The 16080-nt window shown below is 38.6% G+C and overlaps 2 protein-coding genes across 5 annotated transcripts in view; both read left to right on the top strand.

Moving 5' to 3' along the window:
* The window catches only part of LOC119794729 (probable phospholipid-transporting ATPase IH), a 52497-nt gene extending 44250 nt beyond the window's left edge, over nt 1–8247 (top strand). The window contains exons 24-31 of one of the 4 annotated variants that reach the window (XM_038302396.1): nt 416–543; nt 633–768; nt 1266–1289; nt 2004–2069; nt 4029–4132; nt 4223–4388; nt 4994–5110; nt 6765–6902. In XM_038302396.1, the coding sequence (XP_038158324.1) occupies nt 416–543; nt 633–768; nt 1266–1289; nt 2004–2069; nt 4029–4132; nt 4223–4388; nt 4994–5071 (702 nt within the window). In that variant the 3' untranslated portion in view covers nt 5072–5110; nt 6765–6902. Of the gene's footprint in view, nt 1–415; nt 544–632; nt 769–1265; nt 1290–2003; nt 2070–4028; nt 4133–4222; nt 4389–4993; nt 5111–6764 lie in introns of all 4 variants that reach the window. The other 3 variants (XM_038302394.1, XM_038302397.1, XM_038302395.1) reach the window with 3 other exon arrangements.
* A 5201-nt stretch (nt 8248–13448) lies between these two features.
* Nucleotides 13449–16080, top strand: part of mcf2lb (mcf.2 cell line derived transforming sequence-like b) — a 43230-nt gene continuing 40598 nt past the window's right edge. The window contains exon 1 of the mRNA XM_038302413.1: nt 13449–14030. Coding sequence (XP_038158341.1) covers nt 13952–14030 — 79 coding nt within the window. The 5' untranslated portion in view covers nt 13449–13951. The remainder of the gene's footprint in view (nt 14031–16080) is intronic.

Here is a 16080-nt window from a genome sequence, read left to right as displayed (position 1 = left end):
TAAGCATAATTGACAAGAAAATCAAAAAATCATGTAAAATAAATATATACAGAGTGATTGAAGTCCTGGGTGTTTACCCTTGTTATCCCACTAGTCTAAGTGTTCTTTGCCTTAATGCAACTCAGATGTTTTTTTGGGACCAAAGTGTTTGCAAACATTTTTTACATACTTGTCTCTACGGTTTGTCCCGTTTCCACTCTTTAAAGAAAAAATCTGATTGCTTCTTGTATCTAAAGAATCAACCTCTGAGCTGTGTCTACGTCATTTATCGTGTTTATGTAAAGAAAGCTGACTCATCTCACTAATAAAACCCACATTCTGTATGATTACTTTATGCTTGTTTCATTTTAAGGCTGTTAAGTTACAAAAATCAGTTCCTGTTTTAAATGGAAACAAACTCTTCTTCCCTTTGCAGCCTCTTTACGATACAGCGTATTTGACGCTGTACAACATCAGCTTCACCTCCCTCCCCATCCTCTTGTACAGCCTGGTTGAGCAACATGTGACCATCGATGCTCTGAAGAGGGACCCCTCTCTGTACAGGTGACTGCCTTTGATTAGTTTGATGTCCTAAGTTGTGTCCTTTTAATCCTTTTACTGCCGCTCTAAGGAAGCCTCTCTGTGTATTTTAGGGATATTGCGAAGAACTCTCTCCTCCGCTGGCCGGTTTTCCTGTACTGGACTTGCCTGGGCGTGTTCGACGCAGTCATCTTCTTCTTTGGCGCCTACTTCCTGTTCGACAACACCACCTTCACCAGCAATGGCCAGGTGAGCTTCTATATCTGCTTAATAAAAAATAAAAAAAGACAGAACAATAGGATAACATTCGGTTTGGCGTCTAAGGCATCAGTCGGAGGATGTTTTACGAAGTCACCATGAACCCTCACTCATCTTCACCGAATGCTCTTCCGTGGCGTTTTTTTTGGGGTTTTTTAGGTGCAGCGACTTGACATTGTGGTGGTGTTTTGTCTGGTTCTGTACCAGGAAAGTTTATATATCCCAGAACATTGGAGCTCCATTCATATCGACAACACAATAGCATCTTTCTCTGTACCGTTATTTTGGATCATGTCAACTGTTTTTGATTGCCTTTGGTCCTGTTTTTTTTTTTGTTTTTGTTTTTCTTTGTTTTTAAGTTTGAACATCCTGAAATTCATTTTACCCTTTGTCCTGATTCTTTTCTCTTTTCTTCCTCCCCTCTTTTTCTCTGCTTCCTCGCTCTTTATTTTGCTCCTCCTCCTCCCCCTCTTATTCTTCTTCTTCAGCTTATGACCACCAACACACAGATGGTAAGCCTGTCTCCCTCCCCTGTCAGCTCTCTCTGTCTTCTTTTTTCAGTTCCTGTCGTATCGTTTATTCTTTCAGTTCATCCTCACTCCATGTAAATCCATGCACTCCCATTTGGATGTGTAGATTCCTATTGCTTACATTCCCGCTCTGAATCCTGCACCGTAGCTGATCTTAGCCCCTTCTGCTGACATGGTAGAAATCTTAGAAGCTCCTCAACATTTTCCCCGTCTTTAGAGAATTTAATATGTGCTCCTATTTAGATCCAACATTTGTCTTGTGTTTTTTTTCTGTCTACCGTCTTTGTTTTTGTGCTTACTTGTTTGTTTCTGTCTTTTTTATTAATATTTCACTATTTAGAATAGGTTATAGCAATGGATGGATGCAGGAATTCTAGTTGTTTTTTTTTTTTTGGTGTCAGCTGTTATATAAATCTTCGTCTTTGCCTTGTTTTCCCACCCTCCCCTCTCTCATTCCCCCATCCCATATGTTAACTCCTGATGTCTGCCTAAACCTTTCTAGGATTTTAGCAGTAGCAATATGTCAGTGCTCTAAAATTGTATTTTAATATCGATTTTTTTCTTTAATAAACAGTCCATCCAACTCTAGAAACATACACAAATGAGTTCTATACCTATATCTGTGCAACTAAAGACAGAGGATTAACTTTTTTTTTGTTTGGCCACTAACCAATCCTCTTTTTTTTTTTCCTTCAGATGTTTGGAAACTGGACGTTTGGGACTCTCATCTTTACTGTTCTGGTTTTTACCGTAACACTCAAGGTTGGTGTGAGCGATTGAGTAACTGGTGTGCAAATAAAAAATGAAGAAAATCCAGTGCAGAAAATCATTTAGTATAAACTAGGGCTGAGGCTTTAAAACGTTAATTTGGATAAAGTAATTAGAAACATTTTAACATGTTCAAAAAAATGGACGCGGTTAAAATGTAAATGTAAATCCCTTTATTGTCCCACAATGTGGAAATTCACTCTCTACATTGAACCCGTCCTCTTGGGGAGCAGTGGGCTGCCATTGTGCGGCACCCAGGGAGCAATTCGACTTAAACTCAGAACCTCCGTAACCCAAGTGCAATGCTCTAACCACCAGGGCACCTTCCAACTTTGTTGTATTTTTCTTATATACATACATACATACAGATGGGATTGCCAGCCAGTTTTAACTCATAAAATCCCTGTGCAGATAAAATTATGTATCTTAATAGTTGGCTATATGAGACCCTAAACACAGCCTGTTTTTTTTGTTGTTTTTTTTCTTTTTCTAAACTCTCTCTGTCCTCCTCAGCTCAGGCCTCAGTCTCTGCCCCTCCCTTTACTATTTAAAAAAGTTATAAAATTTTCATGTTATCAAACTTTTATGTGACAGGACTCCGAGTCACATCATGTCTTCTATCAAAATTATTACGGAGGGAAAGAAGCAGGTGCAGCAAAATCTCTGATAAGTATATTTAGGGGAAGTAGTGCGACAGAACTGTTATCATCCAAAGCTTAGAAGTGACTAGAGGCAGAGCAGGCTGTGATAAGGAGAGTTAGGTTATGGCATAATAGAGAAGATATGAGAAGACATGTCAGCCTGAGGTCCAACATAGAGATGTTTTATGTAGGAAGGGTGGAGGGCTATAGGGTGGGGATGCTTATATTTGCCTTTGTTTTCAGATACAGTGATGACCAGAGGTTCAGTTGCCAAATGTTACTTAGGCCTCTTTCCCACTGGTGAAAAACCTGTTTGAACCTGGCATGCAGTGGGAACACCAGTTGCCCTGCTAAATTACGTGATAACATTGAATGCTATGTGCGGACATCAACACACAACACCAGTCGCTTTTGATCTAACAAGCTGAAACAACTGTTTACATTTAAAAAACATGGCGCTGCGATGGTAAGGGATTCAGACAGACAAAAGAGCGAAACAATGAAGCACACATATTATGCCACCCATTAGGGGTCGTGGCCAAAAATGAATACCTGATGTTGCATTACACCGGCAGAGTCAGACATGTCAAGTGGAATTTTAAATCTCATTTTATTTTTGTACACAGCTATAAAACAAAAATTATTGTTGGAAAAAATAATTTTTAAACATGTTTTAGAAATTTTAGAGCCCCATTTTGAAAGGCATGTGGATGAAACGCCACATGACAGTGTTTTGGCTATTTCTGTAAATAGATCAACATGTGCATGTGTCAGATGGGCTCAATACTGGGCCTGTTGGGCTCAAGGGTTAATAGCAGTTGATGCTGACTCCTCTGCAAAATACTTAAGTCAGCTGAATATCTTCTTTGTATAACAATAAACCTTTTTGTAATCTTTTAAAGTAATCATGATCAGTATTGCTAAAGGATTGCTAAATGTTTATTTATGCTTCATATTGATTTTAGCTATGTTTTTTCCTTCATTATTTAGCTTGGTACCGTAACACAATTAGAGGAACAATGTTTTTTTTTTGTTAAAAACACTCAGATGTAAAATGAAGCTTCCTAATGTAGGTTGTGAACCAGTTTATCTACAGACAGCTTAGCCGGTAACCAATAACAACTGAAGCCTCTGATAAAAGCAGCCTATCACAGAGGTACTGCCATTTTTATGCTCCTGTAAGATTCAGATTCTGCTCAAATATAATCCGGTGCTAACAAGAGCACTTTAAAAGATTAGAAACAACCTATTTAAACAGGTTTTCCTGATAGCATTTACTTAACTTTCAATGCTTCTGTTCTCTGTGGTCCAGCTTGCGCTGGACACCCGTCACTGGACTTGGATCAACCACTTTGTCATCTGGGGCTCCCTGCTTTTCTACGTAATTTTTTCTCTTCTCTGGGGCGGCATCATTTGGTAAGGCCGTGACTCGACCTCATTCAGTGTTGTCCTTGCAGACAGACTCTGTTTAGGGATAATTGTTTTTGTATTTCTCATGCTGCTCAGGCCCTTCCTGAACTACCAGAGGATGTACTACGTGTTTATGCAGATGTTGTCCAGTGGTCCAGCATGGCTCAGCATCATCCTTCTTATTACTGTCAGCCTGCTGCCAGATGTCATCAAGAAGGTCCTCTGCAGGGCCATTTGCCCAACAGCTACTGAGCGTGCACAGGTAGGACCCCTATAAAGAAATATTTATTCTTTTACCTTTAACTGAATCCAAAATGTTATTCTATTTGAGTTATAGTGTAAATATGATTCATTACTAAAGCTATTAACACATGACTAATTAAGCTTTTAGTTTATAATGGAATTCAAAGTTTACTTCCTTTGACAAACTAAGTAGAAATCATCATCTCCCCCTCCTTATTAATCATCCAGGAAGACGGGTAATGTGTTTAATAGCTTTAAGCACCAGCTGGATTTACTCTGTCTTACTCTTCCCAGTAGCTTAGCTTTACCCTCCTTTGAAGCAAGCTTTACCATGAAAGGAAAGGAATTAAAAAATCCAGTGAGAGGTCTGACTGATTTCTTCCTGCTGTGCTCTTTTCTCTCCATCTCCCCCCTCTCTACATTTCTCACTTCACTTTATGGATCCCCTTCATCCATATTGACACATTCCCTGTTGCTCCTTTCAATCGTCTTTCACCCCATCCTGCCTTTTTATCTACTGCTTTCTTCTCTTCTCACCTTTCCAAATCATCCTCCTTTTTTCCCCTCTCTTCTCTGTGCGGCTGTGACACGCTGTGCTCTCCCGCCCTTTCGTGGTAACCACAGTCTACCCGCCCGTGCCTTACTGTGGAGCCGTCCACCATCTTCATGCTTTCTCAGTCCTCCAGCAGAATGAGTTTCTGATTGGCCCAGAGAGAGACGAGAGAGGAGCAGGAAGAGGAGGTGACTGTCTTCTAAGCTCTCATTTAAGTGTGAATGCTGGCATGACTGGATGTCAAACTGCTTGTCTTTACACCTTGACTAATGAGCACACTAACCAGCCACTGCTGGCAGCACAATTTCTGAGTTTTACTCTGGTTACTTTTTCTTCTTCACATCTTTTTTTACCCCATCATGTCCTGTTTCAGACTTATTTGATGCATTGCCTTTAGAAATAGACACAATTGATAAGATATTATCAATCCATAATAAAATGCTGCTCTTTGGGGTTTGCCTTTTGTTTTTTTTTTTGGTTTTGTTTGTTTTTTTGTTGTTGTTTTTTTTAGAAAAAATTGTTTTACAAAGTGCATAATTTGTTTTCATTCTAACCTTTGTTCCCAAATGTTATTCCTTTGTCTAATACTTAAAAAAAGAGACATTTGAATCTTAACATTTTTCCTCTGCATGGCAACCATTGATTTTTTTTTTTTTTTTTCAGATTTAAAAGTTCAAACCCATACAAAGTTTTGATTTTTCTACGAATCAGTGAATAACTCGCCTGCAATGCAAAAATCAAAAGAGCATTATGCATATTGGTGGGGATTTCCTATCGGGTCAATATCAGAAATTTAAAAGAAATGTATATTGACACCTCTATTTAAAACTAAGACTGGTCATAAGGAGTTTGAAATTAGCTTTAAAACTACTAGAAACATGACTGAACAATATGTTTGTGGGTCCCAATCTTTCACAATGTAAAACCAAGTGTTTGATAAAGATTATGAAAATTGTATTTTTAAATAATGATTTGCTGAAAAGGAAATTAACCTTTTGAATATTTTTACTAATACTTTATTGGTAAGCTTTTTGAATAATGAAATAATGAAGTTATGAAGCAGATATAATCATTTAACCCAATGACTTAAAAAGCGTTTTAGTGGCTATGCTAAACAATTAAAGGTTAATAGCTTATTTAAAGTAATTTCAAGATTCCCAGATACCTTTAATCATCATTAACATTATTATATACAAATAGTCGTGGTGCATGACAGAGCCAGTATAGATTGGACCGAGTGCATTTTCTATTAGCTGAAAGCAGCAAGTTGACAAGAGTTAGCTTAGTCTTAAAGGACATTTCCTCACAAAAATATGTTTTCCATATTTAGCTTTTCCCACATAATAGAGAGGAATGAAGAAACTCAAAGAGAAGACTCTGTAATCCGTTTTTGTTGTTTTGCATTTGACCAAAGTCAATAACATTACTGGTAGCATTGGTTGATACCAAGCACAGTTTAAAGAGCACAGAGATTCCAGGAGAGTGCCACTGGTGTACCAAACTGTTAGAAATAAAGCTCACAAGGGTAGACTTGTAGAATTTTCTGAAGGCTCCTCTTTCCTGATTGGATTTTTTTCTCTTCCATAAATTATTAGGATTTTTTTCCGTTTGCTTTTTTGTCAGTTTTCCCTCAAGGATCCAAGAGCATTTGGTAATATTCAACCCTCTACCCATAATGGTAAAAGGCAGTGATTAAAACCTCAGAAAACACCTCCTATCTCAATAAAAGGCTCATTTTCAGTTTGTCTGTAACATTTGCAAGTTGGATTGTTTGCTTGGCATGTTTCTGTTCATCCTGGATTCTGGATTGGTTTTCTGACGATACTTTCTTTGTCACTAAAGGTCCAAGAGAAGCAGCTACCTAGTAGCATGGCTGAGTTGACTCCTCTGTCCTTCTGTCAACCCTACAAAGGCAGGAGCACAGACTCCACCCTCCTCCACCTCGGTGCTGCAGAAACACTGTCCCTCCGCAGCTCTAGCCCTCTTGCCCAGAAACTCCTGACTCACCTGGCAGAGGGAGGAGGGTCTGACCTGTCCTCTCTCAGTCCCTACATGCTTCGTCTCTCAGGGGCGGGGTTTGCCTACTACGCTCCTGGACCGGAGACTCCTGTGTGAGGGGAAATGGATGTCTATATATAAGAAAATGTCATTAAGTTTCCAATTGCAAGGATCGAAATTTATAGAAAACATTCATTTAATGGATTGTCCATGTTCAGTTCATCATATCCATTTTGGATCAACCTTAACAGACAACCTTTTCCATGGTGGCGCCCTAAACCTTCATAGTTTCCTGTCTTGACCTCAGTCACATCAAAGTTCCCTTTCAAGCTCCTAATCACAGCAGTTTGAGAACTAAAGGGGAACTCTGAGGAACTGTTGTTTTCTTTTTTGTGACTCATACTTGTTTTGTTTTTTTTTCCCTGCCATTGCTTCTTCCACCAACTTTCATGTCCTATTTTGTAAATGTTTGTCAAAAAAAAAGAAGTTGTTGTTTTTGAACACTCTGTAGTCTGGCCAAGTAAGGGGGTAGCCGTCTTGCTCAGCCCTTTAGGTATGCGTGCGCGTGCATATGCTCTATAAGAACGCATGATTGCCTGTTCTTTTTTTTTTTTGTACGTTTGTATGTGACACACACCTTTACACCTTTGCCTTACAGGTACACAGGAGAAGAGGGAGCTAAAGGAGGAAAATGTGAAAAGGAATTGGTGTTTCCACAAAGCCTTAGAAACACATTATTTATTACAGTGCTTTGCTAAACTTTTCATACCCTCTGGACTTTTAAAGATCTTTAACATCAGTGGTGTTTACTGGGTTTTTTATGTGATAGACCAACACAAAGAAGTAAATAACTGTAAAGTGTGAGAAAAATATTACATGATACAGAGAAAATTAGCTCCTTGTTGTTTGTCTTTTATTAAAAAAGTCAGGATTGCATAGTTATTTTGCTTTATGCAGATGGCCTCAAATAAAACCCAGCTATGTTTAGAGGTCAACATTTAGGTTATTGAACCCCACTTCCAGCTGCGCAAAGAGGTTGTTGTAGAACCTTAACTGACCTCACGGTAAAACATGGTGGTGGCTGCTTCATGTTTTGGGGAGGGAAGTCGTGCAGATTTGATCAGATGGAACAAAATAAAGATCCTAGGAAAGAAAAGCCACTTCTTTGTGAGGCTATAGAATAGATGGGTTTGAGGTTTGCTGCTAATACAAACTACCTAAACATACAGCCTTTAGAAAAGTGGAATTATTTAGGACAAAACATATTAATATGGCAGTACCTGGTTCTGAGGGGAAGAATTGGAAAAACTGAGCTTTAGGAACATTTTCCCTGATTTTGAAGCAATTATACAACTTTTTTGCATAAACTAAAGTCATATCCATTCTTCTATATTTAATTGTAAAAAAAAAATAATAATAATATTAAGCCATGTATAATTTTGTATCAACTTTAGTTGTTGTGTTGGTTCGTCTCATAAAATGCTAGTAAAAATCAGATGAATTTTGTCAAATCATGACAAAACAAAAGTTTTCAAGGGTTTATGATTGTTTTTGAGGGAACTGTAAACGGAGAGACTCAAGTAAAGTGCAGTATCTTAGCCACCCTGCCTTAATTCATGAACAAAGGTTTCAGTTGGTCAGTTTAAACACATTGAAAGTACAAGGATATTCACAGGGATACATGTGTGTTATTGTCTGTAATCCTCTTGTCTACTTTCTTCCCTCCCAGTTGTCTCATCCTTTCTTTCATTTACCTGTCGGTGTAGCATGCTGAATTGTCTCTGCATGCTGTTTTTCTGTATATCAGCTTGCTGCAAACATAACTCATGGTAAAACCTTTTGAGTCACCTTTTTCCCTTTTCCTCCTATCAGTGAGCATGCCCTCTGCTGCCATCATGTGGCAGCGAGAGGTAATAGTCTGGAGCTGATTTACGAATGTTGGTTCAGGCATCCCTCATGTTCAATTTTGCTTGTGTATTTGCTGCCATGATCTGTGTCATGCAAATGTTAATGTCAGAATGTTGATAATAGGTAGCTGTGTTACTAGAGGTTGTCTATGTGTTGCTTTTACTCTTGTTTGTTATTTTTTGGGTTAATGCTCTCTAAAACTATTGATGTCAGTGCTGTATGTACGGATATAAATGACAAATTGAGATATATATATATATATATATATATATATATATATATATATAGTAACAAAGGTAGAAATGGTTTGTGGGGTATAGAAGGGAGACTTGAATAGGCGACGTCACAATCAAAGTCAACAAGTATGTTGAGCTGATTTGTCCATCATGTCCTGTATCGGAAGATTGTAGCCCATAATGGATGAACCACTTTTTCCACATTTCTGATAGCATTTCCCAAGTCCTCTTGGTCCAAAGCCTATCTTGTCTGCTAACATAGAAATCTACTGACTCTGGAAGTCTTGAATGTGACATTCTGAAGCATTTTTATATGTTTGTACAGTTTATTTTCATACACATCACCATCTGCCAACTTGTATAGATTTGATAACAGGCATTCAGTATTTTTCTACTGGGGCACAGATGATTTATTACATTAATGGGAAATTTTTAGGTTACAGACTTTTAGTTTTAAGCCCAAAACTTCCATAAAAGCCACCTCGGGTCAAACCTTCATGTTTTTTGTGGTGGTCACTGTATTGTTGCCATACTTCTAAACATTGTGCACCAGCCCTACTACAGTAATACTGTAAAGTTTATTTATTTTTTGGTATTTGAGTGCTCTAATTTTCACCCTTATGTCATTCTTGTGTTGTCAAGTGTGCATATTTTCTTCACTAGTTTTGTATCTCAGAGAGAAGACTATATTTTAACTGTTAGAGTGCGTGTTGATGTTTGTAACCAAAGTGAGAGTAAAATTACATGGTTAGTTACCTATAGTCATACACACTGCACTTTGTTTTACAGCAGATCAGTTTTACCCTACAGAAAACATCTATTGTTTCTCAAGTGGAGGTAATAGTTCACACTCCCTCACAACTTATTTTTCTAAGAAGATTGTAGTGGGCGAGGATTTAAAAGAAGTGACCAAACGACCTGACTAGGAAAGAACTGTCTGTAGGTGCCGGCCTCTGTCTCAGTGGGTTTATCACACCAGCCTTTGTATTGCAGATCAGAATGTCAAACTGCTTTTTCTACGTCCATCAGCACAACAGCAGGTGCTCATCCGGTCACTCCTGAGCTTGGCAAAGGTCTGAAACATCAACTGCTCTGCTCCAAGAGCGCACTTCATATCATAGTACCTTTAGTAGGCACTGTTTGTATTATGAAACAGTTTTTGAAAAAGTATTTGTTTGGGTTTTTTCTTGTTTTTGGATAAAGATTTCAAAACTTCACGTTGACTTTTTGCCAGCCTGTCTGTAGCAAATGAGGACAAAGCACTGTCATTCTGCTTGTAATAAAGAATGAAAGAAAAACAAGATCTAGATTGAGTATTTTTATTCTTTTAAATGCTGGCCTGCACTTTAATTACTGCTGAGCGGGAGTCCTACACATTTACATTGTCTTACTGTACGTCTACTGTACCCTTAAGGATCACGCATGCACAACAGCGTTTCTAACAAGAATGTTAAAGCCTTGCTTCTTTTATTCTCAATTTATTTTGGGGTTATTTTATTCCCAAAAAAATAAACTAACAGATAATCATGATTTAGGTTGATTTATTGCTTATTTTCACTATATGCCAGTAGTGTAAATAAACAGGATGGACATAAAAATGTCATCCACAATAAATGGCTGAAAATGCTAGGAAATGCTAATCTAAAGAGTGCAGGGGTCAGGTAAACAGAATCCTCCCTTGACATCTTTTATGTATTTACTTCTTATGAGTCAAGTTTCACTTTTACAGAAACTGCTGATCTGGGCTACTTTATAGTTAACATTAAACAAAAGAATGGAAAATAGTAAAGGGATGGAAAGAATAAAAATACTAGATGTTAACATAAAAAGCCAAAACTACAGTCATGAAAAAATAAAGATGCACCTGTAACTAACTATATATATATATATATATATATATATATATATATATATATATATATATATATATATATATATATATATATTTACACACACACACATAGTTGTTGTTTTTTCAATTAGGTTGTTGAAAACCACCCTTGAGTGCAATGGCAAGACACTTGCACAAATGTGGCATATACAGAAGCATATCCCCAGTGCTGTTCGGCATAGGCCTGAACCACCTCAGCCAAATAACCAAAAAGACGGGCTATGGATACCGACTCAGGAACGAGGTCACCATGAGTCATCTCCTCCACATGGATCAAGCTGTGCGCTAAGAATGAGTGAGACATCAACTCACTGATCCATGCCAACTGGATCTACAGCACAGACATCGGGATGTCAGACTAGAGAAGTGTGGTCGGATGTTGACTACAAGAGGGAAGGTAGTCCACACAGAAGGGGTCTCACTCCCTGAAGGAACAATAGCAGACATTGAGGACAGCTACAAGTACCTTGGAATCCCACAATCAAATGGTGACAAGGAAAAGCGGCTACAGTCAAATCCCACCGACGAGAAAGGCAGGTCCTAAGAAGTCAGCTGAATGGCAAGAATACAGTAAGTCTCGGGCAATAAATAGTTACGCTCTACTCGTAATAAGATACCCTGGAGAAATAATAAGCTGGCCAAAAGATGAGATAAAGGCCATAGATGTTAAGAGATGAAAGCTCCTAAACATGCACGGAGGGTACAACCCGAAGCACCCTGAGACTGTACGCTAGCTGAAAGGATGAGGCTGAGGACATGAGGGCCACTATCCAGGATGAAACATCCAAGATCCATAAGTACATCAAGAACAAGGCTCCAACAGACGACATGCTCAGTAAATGTCTCGGACAATGGGAACAGAAGATGAGGTGCTAGAGGTTCCATCATGGGAGGATAAGACCCTACACGGGATGTACCACCAAAACATAACTGAAGTGACAAATATCAGGAAATCCTACCAATGGCTAGACAAAGTCGGAATGAAGGACAGCACAGAGGCACTCATCACGTCTGCACAGGAGCAGGCCTTAAACACCAGAGCAATAGAGACCTAGATCTAAAACACCAGACAAGACCCCAGGTGCAGACGGTGCAAAGAGGCCCCTGAGACAATCCAGCACATAACTGCAGGGTATAAGATGCTGGCAGGGAAAGCTTACATGGAGCGCCATAACCAAGTGGCTGGAATAATATACAGGAACATCTGTGCAGAGTATGGGCTGGAAACCCCTAGGTCAAAGTGGGAAACACTTTCAAAGATGGTAGAGAATGACCAAGCCAAGATCCTGTGGCGCTTCCAGATACAGACACACCGAATAGTAATGGCAAACCAACCAGACATTCTGGTGATGGACAAAAAACAGAGGAAAGCCATTGTGGTTGACATAGTCATACCAAGTGACTGTAACATCAGGAAAAAGGAACACGAGAAGCTAGAGAAATACCTGGGGCTCAGAGAACAGCTGGAGAAAACCTGGAAGGTCATCAGTGGTATCCATGGTCATTGGACATCTCGGCCCAGAAAAACGCAGTTCTAGGAACAGCAAAGATACTGCGCAGGACCCTCAAGCTCCCAGGCCTCTGTTAGAGTACCCAAGCTTGGAGGAAGAAAGGGGAGACCGCCCGGGGTGGGTGAGGAAGAGTTTTTTTATAATATATATATATATATAAGGTTTCATCATAGCACATCTCCCATGGAAGTTAAATGTTGCAGCCTTCTGACTATGGAGGCATGCATCTGATTGATAGAAAGGGTTGGAGGTCCTTCAATCATGTTTTTAGGGTTTTTGGAGACATCTGTTTTCATCTACCAGGTATTTTTTTTGCATGTAAAGATGTTGGCACACTACTTTTTTGTGTTTGTTTGTTTAATGGAATAGCTGATTTTCAGACTTAAAGTGCATAACTTCCAACTAAAGGCCTGGAGGGGGAGATTTAAGGTCTTACCCTTGGTAATACAGTAATAAGAATAAAGTAGAGTGCTCCTGCAATTTGAAAATTGCAATTATTTTACAAATGCAATTAATTGTACTGCTCTAGTAGTAATATACTATGACTTGATAAATGATTGCGGTAGTTCAAAACAACCAATATTGGTAGAAATTGAGTGATCGTGTAACAACTATTAAAAAAAAATACCTACCCATCCAAACTGCTTTGTAAGTATGGCAGGATTTAATCGTACCTATCAGGGTTCCTACGTTTGGCATACAGATTAATGAAAATGTATAAACATTTGTTCCGATTTAACCTACTTTTTAGAGACACTTCTGTAAATGATTTCCATTAATAGTGGCTTTATAATCCCAGATTGTTTTAATGAGAATAGCATTTCTGATCAACTGGTGACAATCAAGCACCAGAGTGGTCTCTAACATTACTGTGGTTTTTGGATCAGATGTTATATTTTTCTCACTCACTGGGTGTCACTATTGCATTAGCTCTTTGTAAAAACCTGCAGTGCTTGTCATCACTTCCCCTCCCCCTAACTGTCTACTGGGGGTCTGCACAGGTTTGCATCATCATGCCTGCTGAGGCTGAAACATGCATGTGTGAATGAGGCCGTCTCCTGCAACCATTCCTCCCCGTCTTCGCTGCTGCCATCCTCTGCCTTACATCCCCCTGTGGATGACTCCTCGTCGTTCCCAGGGCTGTCACTGCAGCTTCAGCATCCATCCTCCCTCCATTTTAGCAGCATCTTCTCAGCATTCATCTTTCACAAGCATCCGGGCTACACCAGGCTTGTTCATACAGCATTTAATTTAACTATCAGAATTTGCAAATAAAAAAGACAGTAAGCAAGCTGCAATATCTTTTAATGACTCTACCCTGCTGGAACCACCTCCTCCATTCGGCTTGCCTGGGCTCGTCATTGAAGACAGTCGACTTCCCATCATCTTCATCATCATCTTATCTACAAAGCTGCCAAGCTGTCTCTTCTTCCTAGGAAGGTGTATTTTGGCTGGACAGCTGGTTTACCACTGTCCCTCTGGAAGATGCTCCTGTGGATGAAGACTGAGGAAATGGCTATTGGGGAGCTGCTGGAGAGACTAAGGAGCGTCACCCAAACCATAGGTGGGTAAAAGCGACAATCAAAGCCAGCTATTTGCTATTTTTTCTGAAGATATATATTCCATTATCTGTTTGCAGGCACTTGAATATATTGCTGTTTCTAATGTTGCTCTCTCAAAATGGGTGTTTTCCAAACACTTTCGTTTCTCTCTTTTAAATCAATTTTGTTCTGTTTTAGAAACAAGATTTAAATCACCATATTTGATCCAGTAACAGTGATTTGTCAAGAGTGGCTATTATTCGTGTTACATTTTGACTTCACATTATTTCACTGAAATGATTCCGGACTTCTGTTGAAAAACATTACAATTTTAAATATCTGTTCATTGACCTTAAATGCATAGAAATCCAGGCTGCAAAAACGGTTGAGGAAGATGATGAACTGTGAGCCGCATGCGACTCACTGACCTCTGTTACCCCGCCATGATTATTTCATTGGATTCTTCCCAAAAATTATGTTTTGTAGATTTTTCTGTTAGTTTGATACAGCTTCATATTCCATCCATCCATGTTTTGCACACTTTGATGTTCCAGGTCACATACTTAAAGCCAGTAATCCACCAAAAAAGCCACACTTTTTTTATTATTAAAAAGAAAATAATCAAAAGATTTTTGCCAACATAGTATCTCCATAACTATTTAGAAATCTGTGTGACCTTTTGACATATCCAGCCTCACTGCATATGTTTCTTCTCCCCACAACTATGGTCAATAACACGATTTTTGAATTCTGTCTCCAATTTGCTCTGATCCATTTATAGAAATGTGCCTTAATCTACCCAGCAGGAGCACATCATCCTGTCTCACTAACACAAATGCGCTTAAACACAAACAGTTTTAGCTCAATTTATTTGCTTGACTTTAACAACCAGGCAGTTCATGCACTATTAAGGTAAGGAAAATCTTTCAGCTATTTGCTACATTTATAAATAAAGCATTAGAAGCTCTTGGCTAGTTTCATGCCTTCCTTCCTAATATGAGAAATGGTTGAAAGCTTGACAGTAGTGAGTGGGTGGACTTGAGAAAGGAGGAAAAATATAGCAATTTATGTCCAGGGTAAAAGGAATGCAAAATGCAAAAACCTCTTGCTCTACAGTAAAAAGAAATGAAATCTATTATTTTTCCATTATTGCAGATTTAATCATGGCATCAAATCAACATGAGTCATTAACAGTTACTAAAGAATATGTGACAAGAATGTTGTGCAGCAGGAGGATGTGAGCAGTAATCAGCTTAGACAGGAGAGCTTGACTCTGACTGCAGAAGACAGAGGAAGAGAGAGTGATGAAGAGATTCATAGATAACGGTGTCAGATGGACGGTTTTGCATCCTCTAAAATATAAGATTGGAGAAGCAATTTATTGAGGCAAGCAGACAACCATATTAAATGTATGTGATTTCCCATAGAAACTATACCGAGCAAGCAGTGGTCTGTTTCTGTTTATGGTTTCTGGCGGTGTGTTTTGTTAGATGAGCATGTAATCAATAACTGTAAACTCAAACAAAGAAGGCAATTATATTTCTTCCTGTCCTGCTATAGACTGTGATTTCATTTTCTCTCTGAAATAGTAGCTGGCTAGAAATCACAAGTCAGACACACCCAGTTATTATTTAATCCATTTTATCTTAAAAGCTGAGGGCGGGCTTTATGTTTTAATCAAAATCTAGGTCATAACTAAAACTATATATTTTAGGGATTTAAATGAGTTATTTCCTGCACATTAGAAGTTAATGCAATAAAAGGGAACAGCAATGCACCTTATTGGATATGTTTTTGTTATGTTATTGTGTTTATAGGTCTCATGCATACATATTTGAAAAAAAAAATGTTTGTTTCCTCTACTGCACATTTTTGAGTAAAGAGGGAACATACCTGTGAAGATTCTCAGTAATCCAGGTCAAGACTGCTTCCAAAAAGTCACACCTTAAGCAGACTTAGATAAAACATCTACCCACCAATGTTATATAAGAGCCTCCCAATTGAAAAAGAATGGCTGATTAGATACCAAAGGTATTAAATGAGAAGATTCTCTTATTTTCGATTTAACAGCTA

Source organism: Cyprinodon tularosa, unplaced genomic scaffold (genome assembly GCF_016077235.1).
Source record: "Cyprinodon tularosa strain WSP-4 unplaced genomic scaffold, ASM1607723v1 ctg49, whole genome shotgun sequence".
NCBI classification, from domain to species: domain Eukaryota; kingdom Metazoa; phylum Chordata; class Actinopteri; order Cyprinodontiformes; family Cyprinodontidae; genus Cyprinodon; species Cyprinodon tularosa.
Note: the sequence above shows the minus strand (reverse complement) of the source record. Positions and strands in the feature narration are given on the sequence as shown.